At 45.1% G+C, this 22,755-nt stretch overlaps 1 protein-coding gene across 3 annotated transcripts in view; it reads right to left on the bottom strand.

Moving 5' to 3' along the window:
• LOC140105137 (complement factor H-related protein 5-like) overlaps positions 1-22,084 on the bottom strand; it is a 307,689-nt gene extending 285,605 nt beyond the window's left edge. For 2 of the 3 annotated variants that reach the window (XM_072129066.1, XM_072129065.1), the window contains exon 1: positions 21,661-22,084. In XM_072129066.1, the coding sequence (XP_071985167.1) occupies positions 21,661-21,733 (73 nt within the window). In that variant the 5' untranslated portion in view covers positions 21,734-22,084. The remainder of the gene's footprint in view (positions 1-21,660) is intronic. The other variant, XM_072129064.1, reaches the window with a different exon arrangement.
• Positions 22,085-22,755: the final 671 nt, after the last annotated feature.

The following is a 22,755-nucleotide window of genomic DNA, read 5'->3' as shown; positions in this document are numbered from 1 at the left end:
AAGTGACTTTGAATTGTCCTATGTTTATTTGATGCAATGGAATGTCACAAAACAGCAAGAGCCAAAATGTACCAAAAAACTGCAAGAGCCTTTTCCTGCAACTAGTGGCTTAAACATAGAACCACTGCTAGTGCAATGCCATATAAAGCCATATTTATGAGTTGTGAATTTTAAAGGAAAATCGCATAGTCACTCCACTCCCCTACTGGTGTGTGTGCTGCTCGATTTTTTTACTCATCTTTCAACAATTATGCAATTACTTCAAAAGAAAATCGGTGTTGAGAGATTTATTAAAGGGCCAGCGCCATTTAAATATATCTGACGCGCAGCGTAGCTCCAAAGACAGACCTAGAGCTATCACAAAGAGCCTACTTAATGATAAATAACTAGTGTTGTGAGGGACAGAACATAGCATGTTTGGTATGCCCGATAGGCTATTATTCGGGCTTCAAGTTTGCGTTCAGGGAAAGTATGTCAAGCATCCAATCAACCAATTTACAGCCACTTAGAAACCACAGTCATGCTCACATTTAGCATGGCTGCGATTGGCTAGGTGGGACACTTGAACAAGAGACAGGAGGCAGAGCTCTACAGAGGGTCAGACAGGCAGGAACTTAGCAAAAATAACAGTTGCCCTTTTATAAAACAGCATGAGTGCTGCTGTAGTGCAGGGCCAGTGTTACTACAATTTGCATTTCTAGCCAGCAATACCTTAAGGGAACTGCCCATGTTGGCAGCTCAATTTAGTGTTGGATGCACTCCTGTCCACCGTATGTGCATGCACATACAATAAGCACTGGACAGGAACTACTTGAACAGCGACCAGGAATAGGGAGTAACACAAAACTTGTCTATATAAATTTATAGTATGAGGACATGGTAGCAAATTGTGCTCATATCTGTGATCTGACTCTGGTGGGCTGTTGCGTGACTAAATTAAAACTAAGAAAAGCAGACCCACCAGAAAAGAAATCATGTCTATTGAATTACTCGGATATAGTTTGCAGCTATGAGGATACGGTTAAGAGATTTTATTTAACATGCCTTTTTTAATTTCAGAATTTTGGCTATACGGAAACAGGGTCAAATAACTGAACACTCCCATTCATGAATATACACCCCTCTTGTCTGATGGGGTGAATGGTAATGAGGTACCCAGTTGATTGGAGGCAATTGCATGATTGCATCCTGCTATCAAGTGTTATGGTGTTTTATAAGAACTCATGCATAAAAGTAAGTCATTGAGGGAAGGGGTAACAGGTGACACAGTCAAGGAATGGGAGGAAGATCTACCATCTATAACTTATTGAGCTATGCAAATGCTATGGTCAGTCTCTGGGGTGCCATTTCACTGGACCGGCTGCCCAAAAGTTCTTCTGCCAAACCTTCAGGATAAGTCTTCTATTCCAGCAGTAAGGTCTATTAGTTTTATTCCCTTTTATTTTATAACTGTGTGTGTAGGAATTGTGTGTATATTCTTTGTAATCCTTTTCTGACAATTGTACATTTTTTATGTCTGCACTGCACATAAGTGTATTAACCCCTTTCCAACATTGGACGTAGTACTACGTCACGGCGGTAGGGACTTGCCGAATTGTGACGTAGTACTACGCACTGCTTCTGGCACTGGCTGCCGAATGGTGCCAGTGCCAGAAGCTGCTGGTGTCGGCTATATATTATAGCTGACATCCACCACTACACCCGTGATCGGACATCCCTCCGATCATGGGTGTTAACCCCTTACACGCCGTGGTCACGCATTACCACGGCATGTAAGGGGCTTCTACGCTTGATTGGTTCACTGCTCTGATCCAGGGAGAAGGGGGGTCCACTGCTCTGATGGCAGCCCCGGGGTCTGCCAGTGCCCCAGGGATGCGCATTCCTCTACGGGAGCCGGGTCCTGCCTCCTAGCAGGGCCCAAAAGTAACACACTGAGCATGCACAGAGCATCGCTTATTCATGACAACCAGTTAAAGTAAAAAAACACTGAGTAAAAACACTTTTTAATAAAAAGAATTAATTAAAGTGAAAGTCCCCTATACACCAACATTCCCTATACATACCTAATAAAGCACAAAAAACACAAAATCATGAAAACCCCCAAAATATTTGGTATCGCTGTGTCTGTAACAATCTGTACAATAAGTCAGTAACATTATTGGATCTGCCTGTAAAAACAAAACCTGAAAAACTTGCCAAAAATCTACATAATCTTTCATAAAATCTCTTTACAAAAATGTTCCAATAAGTTATTAAAAGATACCACTGAAAAGGACAGCTCAACACTTAAAAAATAATCCCTAAACCAGCTCTGTCAACCAAAAAATATAACAGTTATATCGATAGATGGTGATACGAAAATAAATGAGATTTTCTCTATATTAGTTTTTCTTCAGGAAAATTTTAAAAATATATAAAAAGGTATCACCATAATTGTATTGATCTATAGAATAAAGATAATGGGGCAGAAATGTAAAAAAAGTTTTGAATTTATTTATTTACCACCAAATTTTTTTTAATAACATGGAGAACAAAGTGTGATGAAAAAACTATTTTTCAAAATCACTTTGATATGTTGAATCGTTCCAAAGTTAAAACCACTTAAAGTGACACAGGGCGGATTTGAAAAAAATGGGTTGTGTCAGGAAGGTGAAAAGTGGCTTCAGCGGTAAGGGGTTAAATATTTAAATCATAACAAGTCTCTCGATATAGAACTTAAATTTCCAAAGAGAGAGTGTTCAAATATCAACTGTTATGCAATATTGAAGTTAATTGGCATACTGTATATACTCGAGTATAAGCCGAGTTTTTCAGCTCAAAAAATTTTCTGAAAAACCCTAACTCAGCTTATACTCAAGTCAAGAAAAAAAACAAACCGTGTACTCACCTTCCGACGGTCATCCCCAGCGGGTCCTCTTCTTTCGATTGATCCGGTATCTTCTCCGTGTCCTCGCGCCATCCGTCGCAAGAATCGTGATGTCAGCCACTAGCTGACGTTCTACTATGTGTGCCAGCATTGGCACACAGTATAATGTCAGCGAGTGGCTGACGTCACGATCCCTGCGACAGACGGCGCGGGGACATGCAGAAGATAACGAAGCATCGATTGATTGAAGAGGACCTGCCAGAGGGGCATAAGAGGTAGAGTACACTGTGTGTTTGTTTTTGCAGGCTACATACTACAGGGGTCTGGCAGGCTATTTACTCCAGGGGCTGGCAGGCTATATACTCCAGGGGCTGGCAGGCTGTTTACTACTGGGGGCTGGTGGCTATATACTACAGGGGCTGGCAATCTATATACTACAGGGGGCTGACTATATACTACTGGGGGTTGGCTGGCTATATACTACAGGGGGATGGTTGGCTATATAGTTCATGGGGATGGCTGGCTAAGTACTACCGGGGGCTGGCTGGCTACATACTGGGGAGGCTGTGACCAATGCATTTCCCACCCTCGGCTTATACTTGAGTCAATAGGTTTTCCCAGTTTTTTTGTTAAAATTAGGGTTATCGGCTTATACTTGAGTATATACGGTATACCGGTATATATTTTGGGTTTTTAAACTAAATTTAAGTAGATAGACACTGATTTGCCTTCTTATTATATATGAATAAAGAAGTATATATGGTGGCAGTGAAGGATTTGAGTGAGTGCGAGGGCTAAGAGAGTTGAATTTAGCATAAATTCACTATTTTGCATAGGCTTTAAATTGTGAGGCTCTCAAGCATATGTGCATCCCCTGATGTGAGTGGGGATTCATCACAGTTTGGTGACTTAATGGTGGGTAAGTGTATAATAATTTTTTAGACTGTTAAGGCTCTGGTTTATACAATTAACCCTTTCGCTTAAGAACTGGAGAATTCTTGAGAAGGATATGCAGTCCACAAAGCAAGACATTCAGTGTATTCATACCTGTTAGTGAATGTATATGCATGCAAAACAGTTCCCCTTTACCTCTTCTTTTTCCTTTCATGTTTTTGTTTATAATAGACTACTCCTTATATAGCAGATGTGTTAAGAAACAGATGCAAGGCTGATCTGCTGAGTGGAAAGAGGGCTAGAAACAACAAGCCAGAGCAAGGCAGAGTTCATTCAAACGCTAATAGCATTTGATATACAGCCCCATCCTTCTGCGGAACCAGCCCAGGGACCTCCAGCCACAGAGGAACCAATAAGTGATGTCACTAAGGAACATGGCAGGGCGGACCCAGGGCCCCTAGTGGTATGGACTGCTCTTTTTCTTTCCTCCTCCAGCAGATTGGTAACTGTGATCCTAAGCAGAAGGTGCAACTGTTTATGCAAGAGTGTCAGACAGAGATGGAAGCTGCCCAAGTGGAGCAAGCATCTGCCAAACACAAAAAAACAGATGGAGCACAATGAGTCTTATTTACTAAGGGTCCCGAGGCCCCATTTCCGTAGGGTTTTCAGACATTTTCGGGGATCGCGCCGCTGGAATGGGTATTTAGGGAGGAAGATGGTGAACTCCGGCAGACCTGATCGGGGAGGCGACACATGCAGGAAATTGGGCGCGCTATCTTAGTTAATCGCACCAGACTGCCTGATTGTCGGACACTCCGTACCTTGTGAACACAAGTGGTGGGTAAGTAAACGTGTCCCAATGTCTTTCTACAAGGACTTGTAAAGGTCTGCAGTCAATTTTAACTGTCACCTGCAGAATGAGCCAGATACTTCTCCCCTTGATTTAAAGGCAAAGCTCTGGAGGTGTTTATGGAGGCCTTTATGGAGCATGATTAACACTTGGTAGAGCATTTTAACCTGACACCAGAGGTATAATGGTAGCGTTTCAGGCATGTAAAGCATGCAGATACAGTTACACAGAGTATTCCATCAAGCTATGGACCCTGTTCAAACAATGGCCCCAGGGAAGGAGTGTGACCTTCCGAAAAGATATGGATAGAGATGGAAAAATTCGATTCGCCACGAAGCCGACATGCTGATTCGCGGGATCGAAGTTGTTTTTTTCCCCTCATGTTTCTGCTAAATGGGCGCGAGAACAACGTGTTACATGGAGCAGAGAACTTTGGGAAGGAGAAAGGAACACCCTCGATGACATCTGCAGACCTGCAAGCCAATCAGCGACCGGCAGGCTTATGTGATGTCACACAGCCCTATAAAACCAACCATTTTCTATCTCAGCACTTCAGACTTCATGTTGTAGCGTCCAGCTGCTGCTATTGTGCTGTGCGATTCTTGCTGCAATCCCTTGCTGTTCTCTAAGGGGGATCTGTATACTCCAAATAGCAGTTCTATTTAGTGACAAAATCAAATAGGAAGAAATCTGTTTGACTTTCATGCATCTGCAGTAGCGATTGGTGGACCAATCCCTGGTTGTTCTTTAACCCCTTAAGGACCAGGCCCTTTTTCGTTTTTGCGTTTTTATTTTTCACTCCCCACCTTCAAAAATCTATAACTTTTTTATTTTTCCATGTACAGAGCTGTGTGATGTCTTATTTTCTGCGTAACAAATTGCACTTCGTAGTGATGGTATTAAATATTCCATGCCATGTACTGGGAAGCGGAAAAAAAATTCTAAATGCAGTGAAAATGATGAAAAAACACATTTGCACCATTTCTTGTAGGCTTGGTTTGTACAGCTTTCACTGTGCGCCCCAAATGACATGTATTCTTCATTCATTGGGTCAATACGATCACGGGGATACCAAATTTGTATAGGTTTTATAATGTTTTCATACATTTACAAAAATTAAAACCTCCTGTACAGAAAAAAAATTCTTCATTTTACAGTGTTCTTGCGCTAATAACTTTTTCATACTTTAGTGTACAGAGCTGTGGGTGGTGTCATTTTTTGCGACTTCTGATGACATTTTCAAAGCTTTTATTTTTAGGACTGTGCAACCTTTTGATCACTTTTTATAGAATTTTTTCTATTTTTCAAAATGGCAAAAAAATGCAATTTGCAACTTCGGGCGCTATTTTCCGCTACGGGGTAAAACGCAGTGAAAAACAGTTATTATATTTTGATAGATCGGGCATTTTCGGACGCGGGGATACCTAATGTGTTTAGGATTTTTACTGTTTATTCATATTTATATCAGTTCTAGGGGAAGGGGGGTGATTTGAATTTTTATGTTTTTTTAATATAATTATTTTTTTTAAACTTTTTTTAATTTTTTTTTTTTACTATTTTTCAGACTCCCTAGGGTACTTTAACCCTAGGTTGTCTGATTTATCCTATCATATACTGCCATACTGCAGTATGGCAGTATATGGGGATTTTGCATACCATCTATTACAATGTGCAGATCGCACATTGTAATAGATAGCCGAGATCATGATAGCCTCGGATCTTTATGTGATCCGAGGCTGTCATGACAACGGATCGTCACTCCCCGGTGACGTCACGGGGAGTGACGATAGGAGCCAAGATGGCGGCGCCCACGCGCCGCCGGCTCTTTAATGCCGCCGGCAGCTTTGCCGGCGGCAATCAAAGGGTTAACACCCGCGATCGGTGCGAGCACCGATCACGGGTGTTAGCGACGGGCATTTGCTTCATCATGAAGCAAATGCCCGGTGAGTATGAAGAGGGCTCAGCCCGTGAGCCCTCTTCATACTCCCCCATGCGCAGCAAGACGTAAGGGTACGTCTTATTGCGCTATGGGGTTAAGGGGGAGCTGTATACCCCAAATAGCAGTTCTATTTAGTGACAAAATCGAATAGGAAGAAATCTGTTTGACATTCATGCATCTGCAGTAGTGAGCTGTCAGTTGTGGGGTATCTGTATAACGCACATTGCAATCCCTTTTGGGGGCTCTAGTTTACAGCCAGATTTATGTGTCAAATCCACGTAGTTTATAAACCACTGTGTCAGACAGAAAGGTAGCAGGTGGAGCAGGCAAAGGTGGCAGCACAGTAAGGGGATGTCGCAGCAGGGGTGACTCTGTGAATGCAAGAACTGCCGTTGTCATCTAGTGGCAGTGTGTTGATCAACAACCCAAAGGTTGTTGAATGGTTGACTAGGTCATCCAATTCCTCAAATATAACATCTGACAACCCCAGCCAAGAGTCCGTAGGTTCCGCTGATTCAACAATTAGTTGGCATGGCCGAGGAGCAGGTCAGCAGCCCTGACCTGTCCTCAACCAGGCTCTGTCCTGTTCCTTTCCTGCAGCCAGAGAGCCACTAGGTGGTCTGGGCTCCGCGCCACTATTCAGCAAGGACGAAGTGTTTGAGGACAGTCAGCAGCTGCTTTGCAGTGAAGAGGTGGGGCAGACTTCCACTGCTTCCTGCAGTAGGCAGGCTGTGCATACTGACATTGGTGAGGAGAGTAGCAGTGACCGGGAAACGCAAATTGACGGTGATGTAGCCGATCGGACTTGGGAGCCGGGTGTAGCAGGGGATTCATCATCCGCGGGCGAAGAGAGTGTCAGTTTGCGAAGCAGGCAGAAAGTCGCTACTGTGGCTGTTAGTCAGCAGGGTGGCAGCAGTGCGAGGTCGGGAGCCAAACGACCGCGGGGTACAAATCCCGATTCGCAGGCCCAAATAAGCAGTGGCGCAGGGGCTCAGCGAGGCAGCGGCGGTAGTAGTCGCTCAGTGCAGAGTGTTGGCGGTAAAATTACCACCTCAGCAGTGTGGCAGTGTTTTGTAAAGACACCAGAGGAGCCGAGCGTGGGTATATGTCGTATGTGCGGGCAGAAAGTGAAGTGTGGCCTGGGAGCTAACCTTGGCACCACGGCCCTGCACCAACACATGCAGCGTCACCATCCAATGGCCTGGGAGAAACGGTTGTCAGATGCGGTCCATCCTGCAGGCGCAGCAACAGCAGCAGCAGCAGTACCTAGTGGCACACATGCTGTTTCAGTAAGTCAAGGCTCCAGCACCTCTGCCGAAGGGAGATGTTTGTCTTTGACATCATCTCCCGGTCCAGATGCTCCTGCTCCTCGCTACGCATGGCGCCAGCAGTCGTTGAGCGAGGCGATTACAAAAAGACAACTCTATGCGTCCAGCCATCCTAAGGTGCAGAAGCTGACCGTGCTCTTGTCGAAGTTGTTGGTACTGCAGTCTCTCCCTTTCCAAGTCGTGGACTCTGCACCCTTTAGAGAACTAATGGCTTGTGCCGAACCGAGGTGGAGAGTTCCAAGCCACAATTTTTTTTTCCAAAAAGGCTGTGCCAATATGTACAACAGAAGGTGGGCCAGTCCTTGAGCTTATCAGTTTCTTCCAAGGTGCACGGCAGCGCGGACGTGTGGAGCTGTAATTGTGGTCAGGGCCAGTATATGTCCTTTACGGCCCACTGGGTGAATGTGCTTCCCACCCACCCAGCCACACCAACAACTTCAACAAGAGACAGCGCTTTCTCCTCCACGTTGACAAACTTCTGCTCCTGCGCCAGTGTCCGCTTCCTCCTTCTCCACCACCATGTCAGCCTCCACAAGTGCTGCTCAATCATACCACATGTGCAGGGCACAAGCGGTGTCATGCAGTTCTACACCTGGTATGCCTGGGCAAACAAAGTCACACAGGGGAGGAACTGCTCTGCGTCATGCAAGAAGAAATCAATGTGTGGCTTTCTCCGCGACAACTAAAAATCGGAACCATGGTGACAGAGAATGGGAGGAACATGGTGTCCGCGCTGCACCGAGGAGGGATGGTCCATGCGCCCTGCATGGCGCACGTGTTAAATCTGGTAGTCAACAAGTTCCTGAAGTCTTACACCAATCTGCAAGACATTCTAAAAATGGCCAGGACACTATGCACGCACTATTTTTTGATGATGCAAGTGGACCGTAGTACTCCCCTGTGTAACTTTGATGTCAGCCACTGGCAGCTCACGCGTGACACCTGACGTTTGCTCAGGCCTTTTGAAGAGGCCACGTTATTTGTCAGTCGCCAGGACTGCGGGATGAATAACGTCATTCCACTGCTTCATGTCCTGGAACTCATGCTGCAAAATCTGTCTAGTCAGGGCATTGGAGAAGTGGAGACTACATCTAATGGCCACATGAGTCCGGTGGGGGCTAAATTGGAGGAGGAGGAGGACAATTGGAGCACAAGCAGAGTCTGGTGCAATTTGTGGTTTTTCTACTCAGGTGACAGGAGAGGAGGAGCAGGAGCATCCGGAGGAGGTAGAAGGCGAGGCAGATGACCCAGAAGCACCGTGGCAGTATACTGTGGATATGGAGACCGCGAATCCCTCAGAGTCACTTGCGCAGATGACCCGCAGAATGCTGCTTTGCCTAACTAGTGACAGCCGAATAGTCAACATCCGGCATAGGGATGACTTTTGGCTCTCCACCCTCTTGGACCCTCGCTACCGGTCCAAAATGGGTGACTTTTTCCTGCTGCTGAGAGGAAGGAACAACTGGCATACTATAGAGAAATACTGAGCACACAGTTGGCCGCTCCCTATGTGCACCATTGTCCATCCTCTGTCAGGTCTGACCAAGGGATTCCTGTCAGTCATTGCTCACGTACTACTACTACGGCTGCTGTGGGGCGCTGGGGGGTAGGAGCAGTAGCAGTTCCATCAACAGTCGCTTAAGTCTGGATTCCTTAATGAGCAATTTCCTTCACCCGTCTAGTGAGGAGAGTAGCCGCCACCGGCAGCAGCAGCAGGACATGAAGCAGACCCTACAACAGCAGGTGGTGGCCTACTTGCACAGCACTTTACCACCTGAGGTAGAGGATGCCATGGACTAATGGGCAGCCAAACTTGATGCGTGGCCGCAACTTGCGGAGTTTGCAGTAGAGAAGCTGTACTGCTCGGCCAGTAGTGTGGCATCAGAGCGGGTGTTCAGTGTGGCGGGGGCCATCGATAACCCCAGGAGAACCCGCTTGTCCACCCGTAATGTGGAGAGACTGACCTTTGTAAAGATGAATCTGGCTTGGATCGGCCAGGATTTCAACTCACCAATGCCTAATGCATCAGATTAGATCAGCCATGACGCCTCCTCCAAACGTTGAGAAACGAGTCGGGGTTCTAACTACCTGCCTCAGCTACTATTCTGATGCTGCCACCCGCCTGATGCCACATATCTGCTGCTAGTTGCACCATCTGCCTCCTACCATCTTTACCAGGGACTGGAATTGTCCGCCACCTCCACACTATATCATGGTGCCACTCTGCGGGCTCCTGCTGCTGCTGCTTCTAATGCCACCAACACATTATATCATTGTGCCACTCTGTGGGCTCCTCCTCTTGCTGCTGCTACTGATGCCACCTTCACACTATTTCATTGTGCAACTCTTCGGGCTCCTGCTGCTACTGATGCCACCTTCACACTATCATTGTGCCACTCTGCGGGCTCCTGCTGCTGCTGCTTTTGATGCCACCAACACACTATATCATTGTGCCACTATGCCGCTTTTGCTGCTTCTGAAACAACCTTCACACTATATCATTGTGCCACTCTGCGGGCTCCTGCTGCTGCTGCTACTGATGCCACCAACACACTATATCATTGTGCAGGCTCCTGCTGCTTCTGATGCCACCTTCACACTATATCATTGTGCCACTCTGCGGGCTCCTACTGCTTCTGATGCCACCAACACACTATATCATTGTGCCACTCTGTGGGCTCCTGCTGCTGCTACTGATGCCACCAACGCACTATATCATTGTGCCACTCTGCGGGCTCCTACTGCTTCTGATGCCACCAATGCACTATATCATTGTGCCACTCTGCAGTCTCCTGCTGCTACTGATGCCACCTTCACAATATATCATTGTGCCACTCTGGGGGCTCCTGCTGCTGCTTTTGATGCCACCAACACACTATATCATTGTGCCACTCTGCGGCTCCTGCTGCTGCTTTTGATGCCACCAACACACTTTATCAATGTGCGACTCTGCCGCTCTTGCTCCTTCTGATGCCACCTTCACACTATATCATTGTGCCACTCTGCGGGCTCTTGCTGCTACTGATGCCACCTTCACACTATATCATTGTGCCACTCTGCGGCTCCTGCTGCTGCTTTTGATGCCACCATCACACTATATCATTGTGCGACTCTGCCGCTCTTGCTCCTTCTGATGCCACCTTCACACTATATCATTGTGCCACTCTGCGGGCTCCTGCTGCTGCTACTGATGCCACCAATGCACTATATCATTGTGCCACTCTGCGGCTCCTGCTGCTGCTTTTGATGCCACCAACACACTATATCATTGTGCGACTCTGCCGCTCTTGCTCCTTCTGATGCCACCTTCACACTATATCATTGTGCCACTCTGCGGGCTCCTGCTGCTACTGATGCCACCTTCACACTATATCATTGTGCCACTCTGTGGCTCCTGCTGCTGCTTTTGATGCCACCATCACACTATATCATTGTGCCACTCTGCCGCTCTTGCTGCTTCTGATGCCACCTTCACACTATATCATTGTGCCACTCTGCGGGCTCCTGCTGCTGCTACTGATGCCACCAATGCACTATATCATTGTGCCACTCTGCAGGCTCCTGCTGCTTATGATGCCACCTTCACACTTTATCATTGTGCCACTCTGCGGGCTCTTGCTGCTACTGATGCCACCTTCACAATATATCAGTGTGCCACTCTGCGGGCACCTGCTGCTGCTTTTGATGCCACCAACACAGTATATTATTGTGCCACTCTGCCGCTCTTGCTCCTGCTGATGCCACCTTCACACTATATCATTGTGCCACTCTGCAGGTTCCTGCTGCTACTGATGCCACTTTCACACTATATCACTGTGCCACTCTGCGGGCTCCTGCTGCTACTTTTGATGCCACCTTCACACTATATCATTGTGCCACTCTGCTGCTCTTGCTGCTTCTGATGCCACCTTCACACTATATCATTGTGCCACTCTGCGGGCTCCTGCTGCAGCTGCTGATACTGATGCCACCAACACACTATATCATAGTATCATAGTAAATAAGGCTGGAAGGAGACGCAAGTCCATCAAGTCCAACCTTTAAGAATTAAATAAATGTTTTATCCCCATAACCCGTGATATTTTTTCTCTCCAGAAAGTCATCCAGGCCTCTCTTGAACATGTACATAGAGTCCGCCATAACAACCTCCTGCGGCAGAGAGTTCCACAGTCTCACTGCTCTTACAGTAAAGAACCTTTGTCTATGGTGATGGTAAAATTGCCTCTCCTCTAGCCGTAGAGGATGCCCCCTTGTCCTGGTCACAGGCCGAGGTATAAAAAGATCTTTGGAGAGATCCTTGTACTGTCCGTTCAGGTATTTGTACATTGTAATGAGGTCTCCCCTCAGTCGTCTTTTTTCTAAACTGAATAATCCCAAATTTTTTAATCTGTCAGTGTATTCTAGTTCCCCCATTCCCCTAATAATCCTGGTTGCTCTCCTCTGCACCCGTTCCAGCTCTACTATATCCTTTTTATACACTGGTGCCCAAAACTGTACACAATATTCCATGTGTGGTCTGACCAGGGATTTGTATAAGGGCAAAACTATGTCTTTATCATGAGAATCTATTCCTCTCTTGATACATCCCATTATTTTATTTGCTTTAGCAGCAGCCGCCTGGCTCTGGTCACTAAAATTAAGTTTACCATCCACCAATACCCCCAAGTCCTTTTCAGCTTCAGTCAAGTAATTGACCGTTTAGAACATAATTATACTTTTTGTTTCCATGGCCCAAGTGCATAACTTTACATTTATCTACATTAAACCTCATCAACCATTTCTCTGCCCATCCCTCAAGCTTCCACAAATCCCTCTGTAATGCTAAACTATCGACCTCAGTATTTATTACTTTACACAGCTTAGTATCATCTGCAAATATTGAAACTTGACTGTGTAAACCCACTACAAGGTCATTAATAAAAATATTAAAAAGAAGTGGCCCCAATACTGACCCCTGTGGCACTCCACTGGTAACATCAACCCAATCTGAGAATGTGCCATTAATGACCACCCTCTGTTTTCTATCACTAAGCCAATTACTTACCCAAATACACAGATTTTCTCCTATTCCCAGCAGTCTCATTTTATATACCAACCTTTTATGTGGCACGGTGTCAAATGCCTTTGAAAAGTCCAGATATACAACATCCACAGTGGCCCCCAGATCCAGTCTTGAACTTACCTCCTCGCAGAAACCAATCAGATTAGTCTGACAGGACTGATCTCTCATAAACCCATGCTGACGCTGGGTTATAAGGTTGTGCACAGTGAGATACTCCAGGATAGCATCTCTAATAAACCCCTCAAATATTTTCCCCACCACAGCAGTTAGACTCATGGGTCTGTAGTTTCCAAGATCGCTATTTGATCCTTTTTTTGTATATTGGTACCACATTTGCTATGCGCCATTCCTGTGGAACATAACCAGTCCTCAGTGAATCTTCAAATATTAAAAATAACGGTTTGTCTATCACTGTACATAGTTCATGCAGAACCCGGGGGTGTATGCCATCTGGCCCAGGTGATTTATCTATCTTAGTGGTTGCGAGGCGGCGCCGTACCTCTTCCTGGGTTAAACTGTTGACATTATAAAAAGAATTAACATTATTCCTCATTGTGTCTTCTACCAGGGGATTTTCCTGGGTAAAGACAGTTGAGAAGGCGACATTCAGTAGATTGGCCCTTTCCTCATCTCCTTCCACTATGACCCCCATGTTATTTCTAAGGGGACCCACACTCTCTGTTTTTAGTTTCTTATCATTTATATACTTGAAAAATAATTTTTTCTCTCCCTGGCAATATTTCTCTCAGTCTCTATTTTTGCGGCCTTTATCTGCTTTTTACAGGATTTATTTTTCTCTCTATAATCCTGTAATGCCTCATCACTACCTTCACGTTTTAGCACCTTAAACGCTTTATCTTTCTCGCTTATTGCTTTCCTTACAAGATTAGTTAGCCACATAGGGTTTTCCTTGTTCCTTTTATGCTTTTTCCCATAAGGTATGTGTTTCTCACAGGACTTTTTCAGAATATATGAGAAAAAGTCCCATTTTTGGTGGGGCTTTTGTCTTTGAGAACATTATCCCAGTCTATGCCTTTAAGGTCTTCCCTTAGTTGCTGAAAATTTGCCCTCCTGAAGTTTAGAGTGTTGGTTGCCCCTTCACTAACGCTCTTAGTAAAGCGTAATACAAAATCAATGATATTATGATCACTATTCCCCAGGTTCCCCCCAACCTGTAGTTTTGATACCCTATCAGGTCTGTTGGTAAGGATAAGATCCAGCAGTGCCCCCCCTCTTGTTGGCTCCAGGACTAGTTGCGACAGGTAATTGTCTTTTGTTGTTGACAAGAACCTGCTGCCTGTGAAGGACTGCAGGTTTCTGCCCCCCAGTCGATATCTGGGTAATTGAAGTCCCCCATGATAAGTACTTCACCGTGCTTTGAAGCCGCATCCATTTCACTTATCAGCATTTCCTCTGCTGCCTCCATTATATTTGGAGCCTTATAACAAACCCCTAGTAATATTTTAATATTCTTTTTCCCTCCTCTTATCTCCACCCATAGGGACTCCACATTTGCATTTGCGTTACTGATGTCATCTAGCAGGACGGGCTTGAGGCAAGAATTCACATAAAAACAAACCCCTCCACCTTTTTTATTTATACGATCCTTTCTAAAAAGACTATAACCATCTATAGTAACAGTCCAGTCATAGCTACTGTCCAGCCATGTCTCGCTGATACCCACTATATCATATTTCCGCTTCAACATCAAGAGTTCCAGTTCCTCCATTTTGTTTGTGAGGCTTCTGGCATTTGTGTACATGCACTTTATATGGTTTTCCCTGTCCGTATTCCTTTTGTCCTTATTCCCCAATCTCATTCCAGCCCCGCTTCCTCCCCCATGGACTATGACTCTTCCCAGCTCTCTATGTACACTGTCTATTTGCCCTGCACAAGTGTAGTTGTCCTCTCCCCAGGTCTCTAGTTTAAACACTCCTCCAACCTTCTAGCCATTTTTTCCCCTAAAACAGCGGCCCCCTCCCCATTGAGCAGCCCATCCCTACTGTAGAGCCATGAACCCAAAACCCTCCTTCCTACACCAACTTTTGAGCCACTTATTTACCTCCTTGATCTCCCGCTGCCTTTCTGTATCATTGTGCCACTCTGCCGCTCTTGCTGCTTCTGATGCCACCATCACACTATATCATTGTGCCACTCTGCCGCTCTTGCTGCTTCTGATGCCACCTTCACACTATATCATTGTACCACTCTGCGGGCTTTTGCTGCTGCTACTGATGCCACCACCGCACTATATCATTGTGCCACTCTGCAGGCTCCTGCTGCTTCTGATGCCACCTTCACACTATATCATTGTGCCACTCTGCAGGCTCTTGCTGCTGCTGATGCCACCTTCACTATATATCATTGTGCCACTCTGCGGGCTCCTGCTACTGCTTTTGATGCCACCAACACACTATATCATTGTGCCACTCTGCCGCTCTTGCTCCTTCTGATGCCACCTTCACACTATATCATTGTGCCACTCTGCGGGCTCCTGCAGCTACTGATGCCACCTTCACACTATATCATTGTGCCACTCTGCAGGCTCCTGCTGCTGCTTTTGATGCCACCATCACACTATATCATTGTGCCACTCTGCTGCTCTTGCTGCTTCTGATGCCACCTTCACACTATATCATTGTGCCACTCTGCGGGCTCCTGCTGCAGCTGCTGCTACTGATGCCACCAACACACTATATCATTGTGCCACTCTGCCGCTCTTGCTGCTTCTGATGCCACCTTCACACTATATCATTATGCCACTCTGCGGGCTCCTGCTGCTGCTACTGATGCCACCAACGCACTATATCATTGTGCCACTCTGCAGGCTCCTGCTGCTTCTGATGCCACCTTCACACTATATCATTGTGCCACCCTGCGGGCTCCTGCTGCCAATGATGCCACCTTCACACTATATCATTGTGCCACTCCGCAGGCTCCTGCTGCTTCTGCTTTTGATGCCACCAACACACTATATCATTGTGCCACTCTGCCACTCTTGTTCCTTCTGATGCCACCTTCACACTATATCATTGTGCCACCCTGCGGGCTCCTGCTGATTCTGATGCCACCAACACACTATATCATTGTGCCACTCTGAGGGCTCCTGCTGCTGCTGCTACTGATGCCACCAACGCACTATATCTTTGTGCCACTCTGCGGGCTCCTGCTGCTTCTGATGCCACCTTCACACTATATCATTGTACCACTCTTCGGGCTCCTGCTGCTACTGATGCCACCTTCACACTATATTATTGTGCCACTCTGCAGGCTCCTCTGCTACTGATGCCACCTTCACACTATATCATTGTGCCACTCTGCGGGCTCCTGCTGCTGCTGCTTTTGCAGCCACCAACACACTATATCATAGTGCCACTCTGCCGCTCTTGCTGCCTCTGATGCCACCTTCACACTATATCATTGTGCCACTCTGTGGGCTCCTGCTGCTACTGATGGCACCTTCACACTATATCATTGTGCCACTCTGCGGGCTCCTGCTGCTGCTGCTTCTGATGCCACCAACACACTTTATCATTGTGCCACTCTGCCGCTTTTGGTGCTTCTGATGCCACCTTCACACTATATCATTGTGCCACTCTGCGGGCTCCTGCTGCTGCTGCTGCTACTGATGCCACCAACACACTATATCATTGTGCCACTCTGCAGGCTCCTGCTGCTTCTGATGCCACCTTCACACTATATCATTGTGCCACTCTGCGGGCTTCTGCTGCTTCTGATGCCACCTTCACACTATATCATTGTGCCACTCTGCGGGCTCTCGCTGCTTCTGATGCCACCAACACACTATATCATTGTGCCACTCTGTGGGGTCCTCCTGCTGCTGCTGCTACTGATGCCACCTTCACACTATATCATTGTGCCACTCTGTGGGCTCCTGCTGCTGCTGCTGCTACTGATGCCACCAACGCACTATATCACTGTGCCACTCTGCAGGCTCCTGCTGCTTCCGATGCCACCTTCACACTATATAATTGTGCCACTCTGCGGGCTCCTGCTGCTACTGGCACAGACGTTACCTTGTCAAGCTGCGTTCCCCCTTGGCTTATTTGGGGAAGTTGGTTTATGTAAGTGCACATGGAAGTGAAGAGTGAAGCGATTCTAAGAGCCGCGGCTGTCATGTGCGTGTCATACTAAAACACAGCATTGTGTGAAGACCAAACCACGCACCCTATGCATATTTAAGCATGGCACAACATTCTACAACACCCTACAGGCTCTCTGCAGCCAGGAAATTCCTGTTTTTTAACGTGATTCGTTTTGATTCGATTTGTGTCGAATCAAATTTTTTTGAAAAATTCGGCGAATCGGGTCGAAACGAATTTTAACAAATACGCCCATCTCTAGATATGGATTATCTCATGGAGATGGACCAGTTCATCCACATGTGTCCTGCAAACAGGGGCATAACTGCAGAGATAGCAGCCACCTGACCTGCCACAATAATAAATGGAGCATGTGCTCCATTATATACATATCATATTGCACATTGTATATATAAAACAGTACACATGTTTCAGATGTTTTTCAGATGTTTTCAGCATGTTGGCAGCTCAGATAAGGAATGTCCAGGGATGGGACGGCAGAATACAAGACCAAAAAATACCCCTATATTCAGCCTCTCCAACAGTATACTCAAAATACCAAAAAAGAACCAGAGCGGCAAAATACTTCAATATATACAAATATGTAATATCCTTTATTGAAAGTACATAAATATAACATATATAACCCTCAAATGGGAAGAAAAGAAATTTGTAGATACAGTATATAGGGGACACAAGTAGCCCCAGATGGAAAAAGGGCAACACAGGAGACCAGTGGCTACCTCTGTTAGTCCAGAGTCCAAATAATATAGTAAAAAATAGACATAATATGGTCAAAGTATTAGACTCAAATGCATTGGGCAAAAAGTGGCAGTAGTGCAGTAAAAAATATGTAAACCATACACAACACTGGAGGTACCGTCCAGTGTTAGTAATAGATATGTCAAAATACTATTGCACACTCACCCGACAACATAATGGACAGACACTGGGCAGTTCAGGGGAAAGCCAAAGGATACACCCCAACGCGCGTTTCGCACGAATGCTTCGTCAGGAGGTGATGACATAATGCTGCATCTAACATTTTATAGTTTCCCACGGCATCCCTGCATGTAGACGCGCCCACCACGTGACGCGCGCGTAGCCCTGAGGTCGCGCACCGGAAATACGCCAACCGGTTGACGTATTTCCGGTGCGCGACCTCAGGGCTACGCGCGCATCACGTGGTGGGCGCGTCTACATGCAGGGATGCCGTGGGAAACTATAAAATGTTAGATGCAGCATTATGCCATCACCTCCTGGCGAAACGCGCGTTGGGGTGTATCCTTTGGCTTTCCCCTGAACTGCCCAGTGTCTGTCCATTATGTTGTCGGGTGAGTGTGCAATAGTATTTTGACATATCTATTACTAACACTGGACGGTACCTCCAGTGTTGTGTATGGTTTACATATTTTTTACTGCACTACTGCCACTTTTTGCCCAATGCATTTGAGTCTAATACTTTGACCATATTATGTCTATTTTTTACTATATTATTTGGACTCTGGACTAACAGAGGTAGCCACTGGTCTCCTGTGTTGCCCTTTTTCCATCTGGGGCTACTTGTGTCCCCTATATACTGTATCTACAAATTTCTTTTCTTCCCATTTGAGGGTTATATATGTTATATTTATGTACTTTCAATAAAGAATATTACATATTTGTATATATTGAAGTCTTTTGCCGCTCTGGTTCTTTTTTGGTATTATGGGACAGCAGAACTAGGAATCTGTTATCATTACTTCTCATATTCCTGTTGTCTACTTCCCTGATGTAATATTAGGTACAAAAGCGTCTGTATATGTAAGTACATACTTGTGTGTGTAAATGTATGTGTGTGTATATGGTGTGTATGTGTGTGTTTATTTTGTGTATCTGCTGCATGTGTATGTATATGTTATATGTATGTGTTTATATGCTATGTTGGTGTATATGGTATGTATATGGAATGTTATTTTTGTGTGTGTATCTGCTGTATGAGTGTATGTGCTATTTAAGTGAATGTGCTCAATGTGTGTCATTGTGTGTATATATTGTTTGTCTGTGCGTGTATTTGTGTTTGTGTATAAACTGCATATGTGTGCGTAACAAAATAGAAAGATGGAGTGGCACAGCGGTAATTAGGGTTGATATCCTGGATTGGGTGCACGCCTCAAACACCTGGCTCAAAGGTATTGAGATAAAACTTCTAAGAATCATGCAGTAGAGGCTGTACCCCTTGCACTCTTTACTCTGGGTGAATAAAAAAACACTTTTTTTCTACAAGGAGTCCTGCCTCTACCGCATGATTCTTGGAAGCTGTATATGTGTGCGTATATGCTGTATTTGTGTGTATAAATTGTATGTGTGTGCATGGTGTGTATAAATTGTATGTATGTGTGTATATATAATGTATGCATGTATAAATTGTATGTGTGCGCATGGTGTGCATAAATTGTATGTATGTGTGTATATTTAATGTATGCATGTATTCACTGTATGTGTGAATATGTTGTATGTCGTATTTTCCCATGTCTATATTTGCCCATGTCTATACTGTATGAGTGTGCATTAGCTGAATGCATCAGTATATAAATGTGTATTAAAGTACATAAATGTGTGTGTATGTAAGTATATAAATGTGTGTGCACACATATGTATGCTGCCCAGCTGGCAAATGTGTGTGTTACCAATAGAGTGCCTGAGGCACATACACCTGCTGCTTAAGGATGGAAAGGTTGAAGTCCCCTAACAACTTTTCTACTGTTGTCCACAAAGCTTCCAGGGTGCCACCTGCCCCATCACCTAAGCCTGTTGGAGATCAACACAGGTGATTTGTTTTCAACTAAGCAGGGAATATCACCACTATGTGCCCAGAAAAAACTAAGGCTGCCCCATTGCCCACTCTAGCAGTTTCTTCACCTTCTGTTCTGATTGTGGGTGGGAGTGAGAGGGTGCCTAGTGGCAAACTACAGGCGGTTACTGTGGGTGACAATATCACAATGGGTTTGCGGAATATGGATGCAGAAATGACCCTTTTGCTCCCATCACTTGTCAAGCTGGAGGATTTCATCCCAGGAAGGACTCTAAACATGCTGTTATTGGAAGCCTCACCCCAGCTTTGCCCATGACACGTGTACCTGGATTGGGGTGGGAAGAAGTATCTCAAAAGTGGGAGTAGCTCGACAACATTCCGACCAAAGTGTCGCTAGAGACTGGAATACATGCCAACAAGAACACTGGCACACTCAATGCACGTACAAGTTGACTACCTGATATTGAGACTGTGCTTACAATGGACTGTGATAGCTATAGGTCAGATGATTTAATAGAACTGTCTAGTACTTATATGCCGAATCATAGCTTAAATGTAATGTTAGTTGTGTTAAATGTTGTTTCTCTGCGTAGTGATAATGTAGAAACTAGTAGTGTTTTATCCTCAGACTGAAGCTGTAGATGGAACGTACATGCCTTGCCGTAGCATGAATGTCACTCCATATGACATGTGTATGTATGTGTATGTATATGTATGTATCTGCACTTTCCCTTTACATTCACCAAATTTTGCACATCCGCTCCCTATGACTCAGGGGACGTCATAGACTAAGATTTGAATAGAAATTTTCACCCCTCCCAGTTTCCAAAATACACTTATTAACAACCATAAACAGGAGCCATTGTCTGCTGCTGATGTGGCAGTAAGCAACCAATCACAGCTAAGCTTCATTTTTGCCACCCACAGCCATTAATATGAGCTTTGATTGTTTACAATAGGCAATGAGTATAAGACAACTTATGTGTGAAATAAGATGTGAGGTTATATGGATAGAGGGAAAGGAGAGAGACAGAGAGATACCGAAACAGAGAGTGACAGAGTTACAGAGAAATACACAGAGTGAGAGAGATACACAGAGAGATACACAGAGGGAGAGAGAGATAGAGAGAGGCATAGATAGACATAGAGATAGATATAGAGATGCATATAAAATATTTTTGTTAACCCATTAACCCAGGAGCTACAACTAGTAGAATATATATTAGAATATATATATATATATATATATATATATATATATATATATATATATATATATATATATATATATATACTTTGAATAATTATATGGAATGTCCAGATCATGCCCTATCATGCTAACAAAAATGGACAAGTGTCCCTTTATACAAATTTTCTAATTAATTGGTCTCAATAGATAAATAAAACAAAAGGAGATGTATTTTTTCCTCCACTGATCCACAATCCCAAATGTCTCTAATAGAACAAGTTACACTACAGAATAGAATAGTCTGGGTAAATACCCATAATTCTGCTGTTTTTTTAAATTTTCCACATCTTTGTTGTGTGATGTTGCGTGGTTTTCTGGAATATTACTATCAAGAAAAGAGCTAATAAGCTGAAGCCAAATACTTTGCAGGAGCTTGATCTATACAATTTGTTAGTAAAAGTTAGGAGAGTCACATTATGAAAGAAAAATGTAAGCCACAATCACAAAGCATATTACTCAGTATTTGTATTAACTAGGAGTAAGAACAAACTAGCCTTTCTCTGTATATAATGAACTATTACTTTTGGTTTACAAATACTGCACAAGGTGACACACAGTTCTCTACAAAAACTCACCATTCCCAGGACTTGGAGCCGCACAACAGGACATAGCAGATATAAGCAGAATCAGCAATATGACTGCAGACATTCTGAGATTCTCAGGACAGAGGAGTTATGGCTACAACTTGCTGTGTTCCTCTGCAGGAACAAATCCTCAATAAGCTAAATAAGTGAAAATGACGAATTTATCCCCAAATGATGATGTAAGAAGGGCAGAAATGTAAATAGCTTGCCCAATATTTGTGCTGTGATTATCTGATTACTCCATTTCTATAGTATTTGTTAGGTAAAGGTCATGTTTTCTTTCTTCTGTAAGGGACTGCACATTTATACAAACAAATCCAAGATTAGAAAATAGATTTCAGGGATGCTTCCTTTTGTCTTGTCTGTTCTGTTTTTCCATTATTGTTACAGCTATACTGTCTTACCCTTTATGATACTATGCATTGTAAGTAGAATGTTTGTTTACACTTTCACATTGACGCTCTATTTGGGGGTTTGGCAGAGGTAGCAGATTGCCTAGGGCGCCACCTCTGCTCTAGCTGGTGGGGGTGCAGCTTGAATTTGGAGGGCTGACAGCCTGGGCTGGAGATCCTTCTCTCCTCAGTCCCATCCTCAGTCTCATATATGGCGGCATCTTGGAATAGAGCTGGAGAGGTAGCAACCCCTTCTCAAGCTACAAGAGACCCACCAACAACAGCATGTGCTCCTTACTCTGAGAAACAGTGTGGAGAGGAACAGGAAACAGGAGGTAATTGATGTCTGTGTAGAGTGTGCGGGGATTGGAGTGCATACCTCCCAACCGTCCCGTTTTGGGCGGGACAGTCCCGTTTTTTAACCCTTGTCCCGCCTGCACGGACCGTTAAGTGAAAGTCCCGGTTTTTTTGCGGTTTCACGGATTTTTCCGTTTTGTCCCGCCCCCGAGTCCCGCCCCCCCCCGAGTCCCGCCCCCCCCGAGTCCCGCCCCCGAGTCCCGCCCCCGTCCTGCTCAGGATACAGAGAAGCCAGGGGGCGGGGTACAGCGTCCTCCTCCTCTCCAGCTCCCGGGCTGTCTGCTGCAGAGCCGGCACCTCCCCCATCCCCTCCCCTGGGAGGCAGAGCCCTCCCTGT

The sequence above is a fragment of the Engystomops pustulosus genome, chromosome 10 (assembly GCF_040894005.1).
Source record: "Engystomops pustulosus chromosome 10, aEngPut4.maternal, whole genome shotgun sequence".
NCBI classification, from domain to species: Eukaryota; Metazoa; Chordata; class Amphibia; order Anura; family Leptodactylidae; genus Engystomops; species Engystomops pustulosus.
This window is presented reverse-complemented; position numbering and strand designations above follow the sequence as displayed.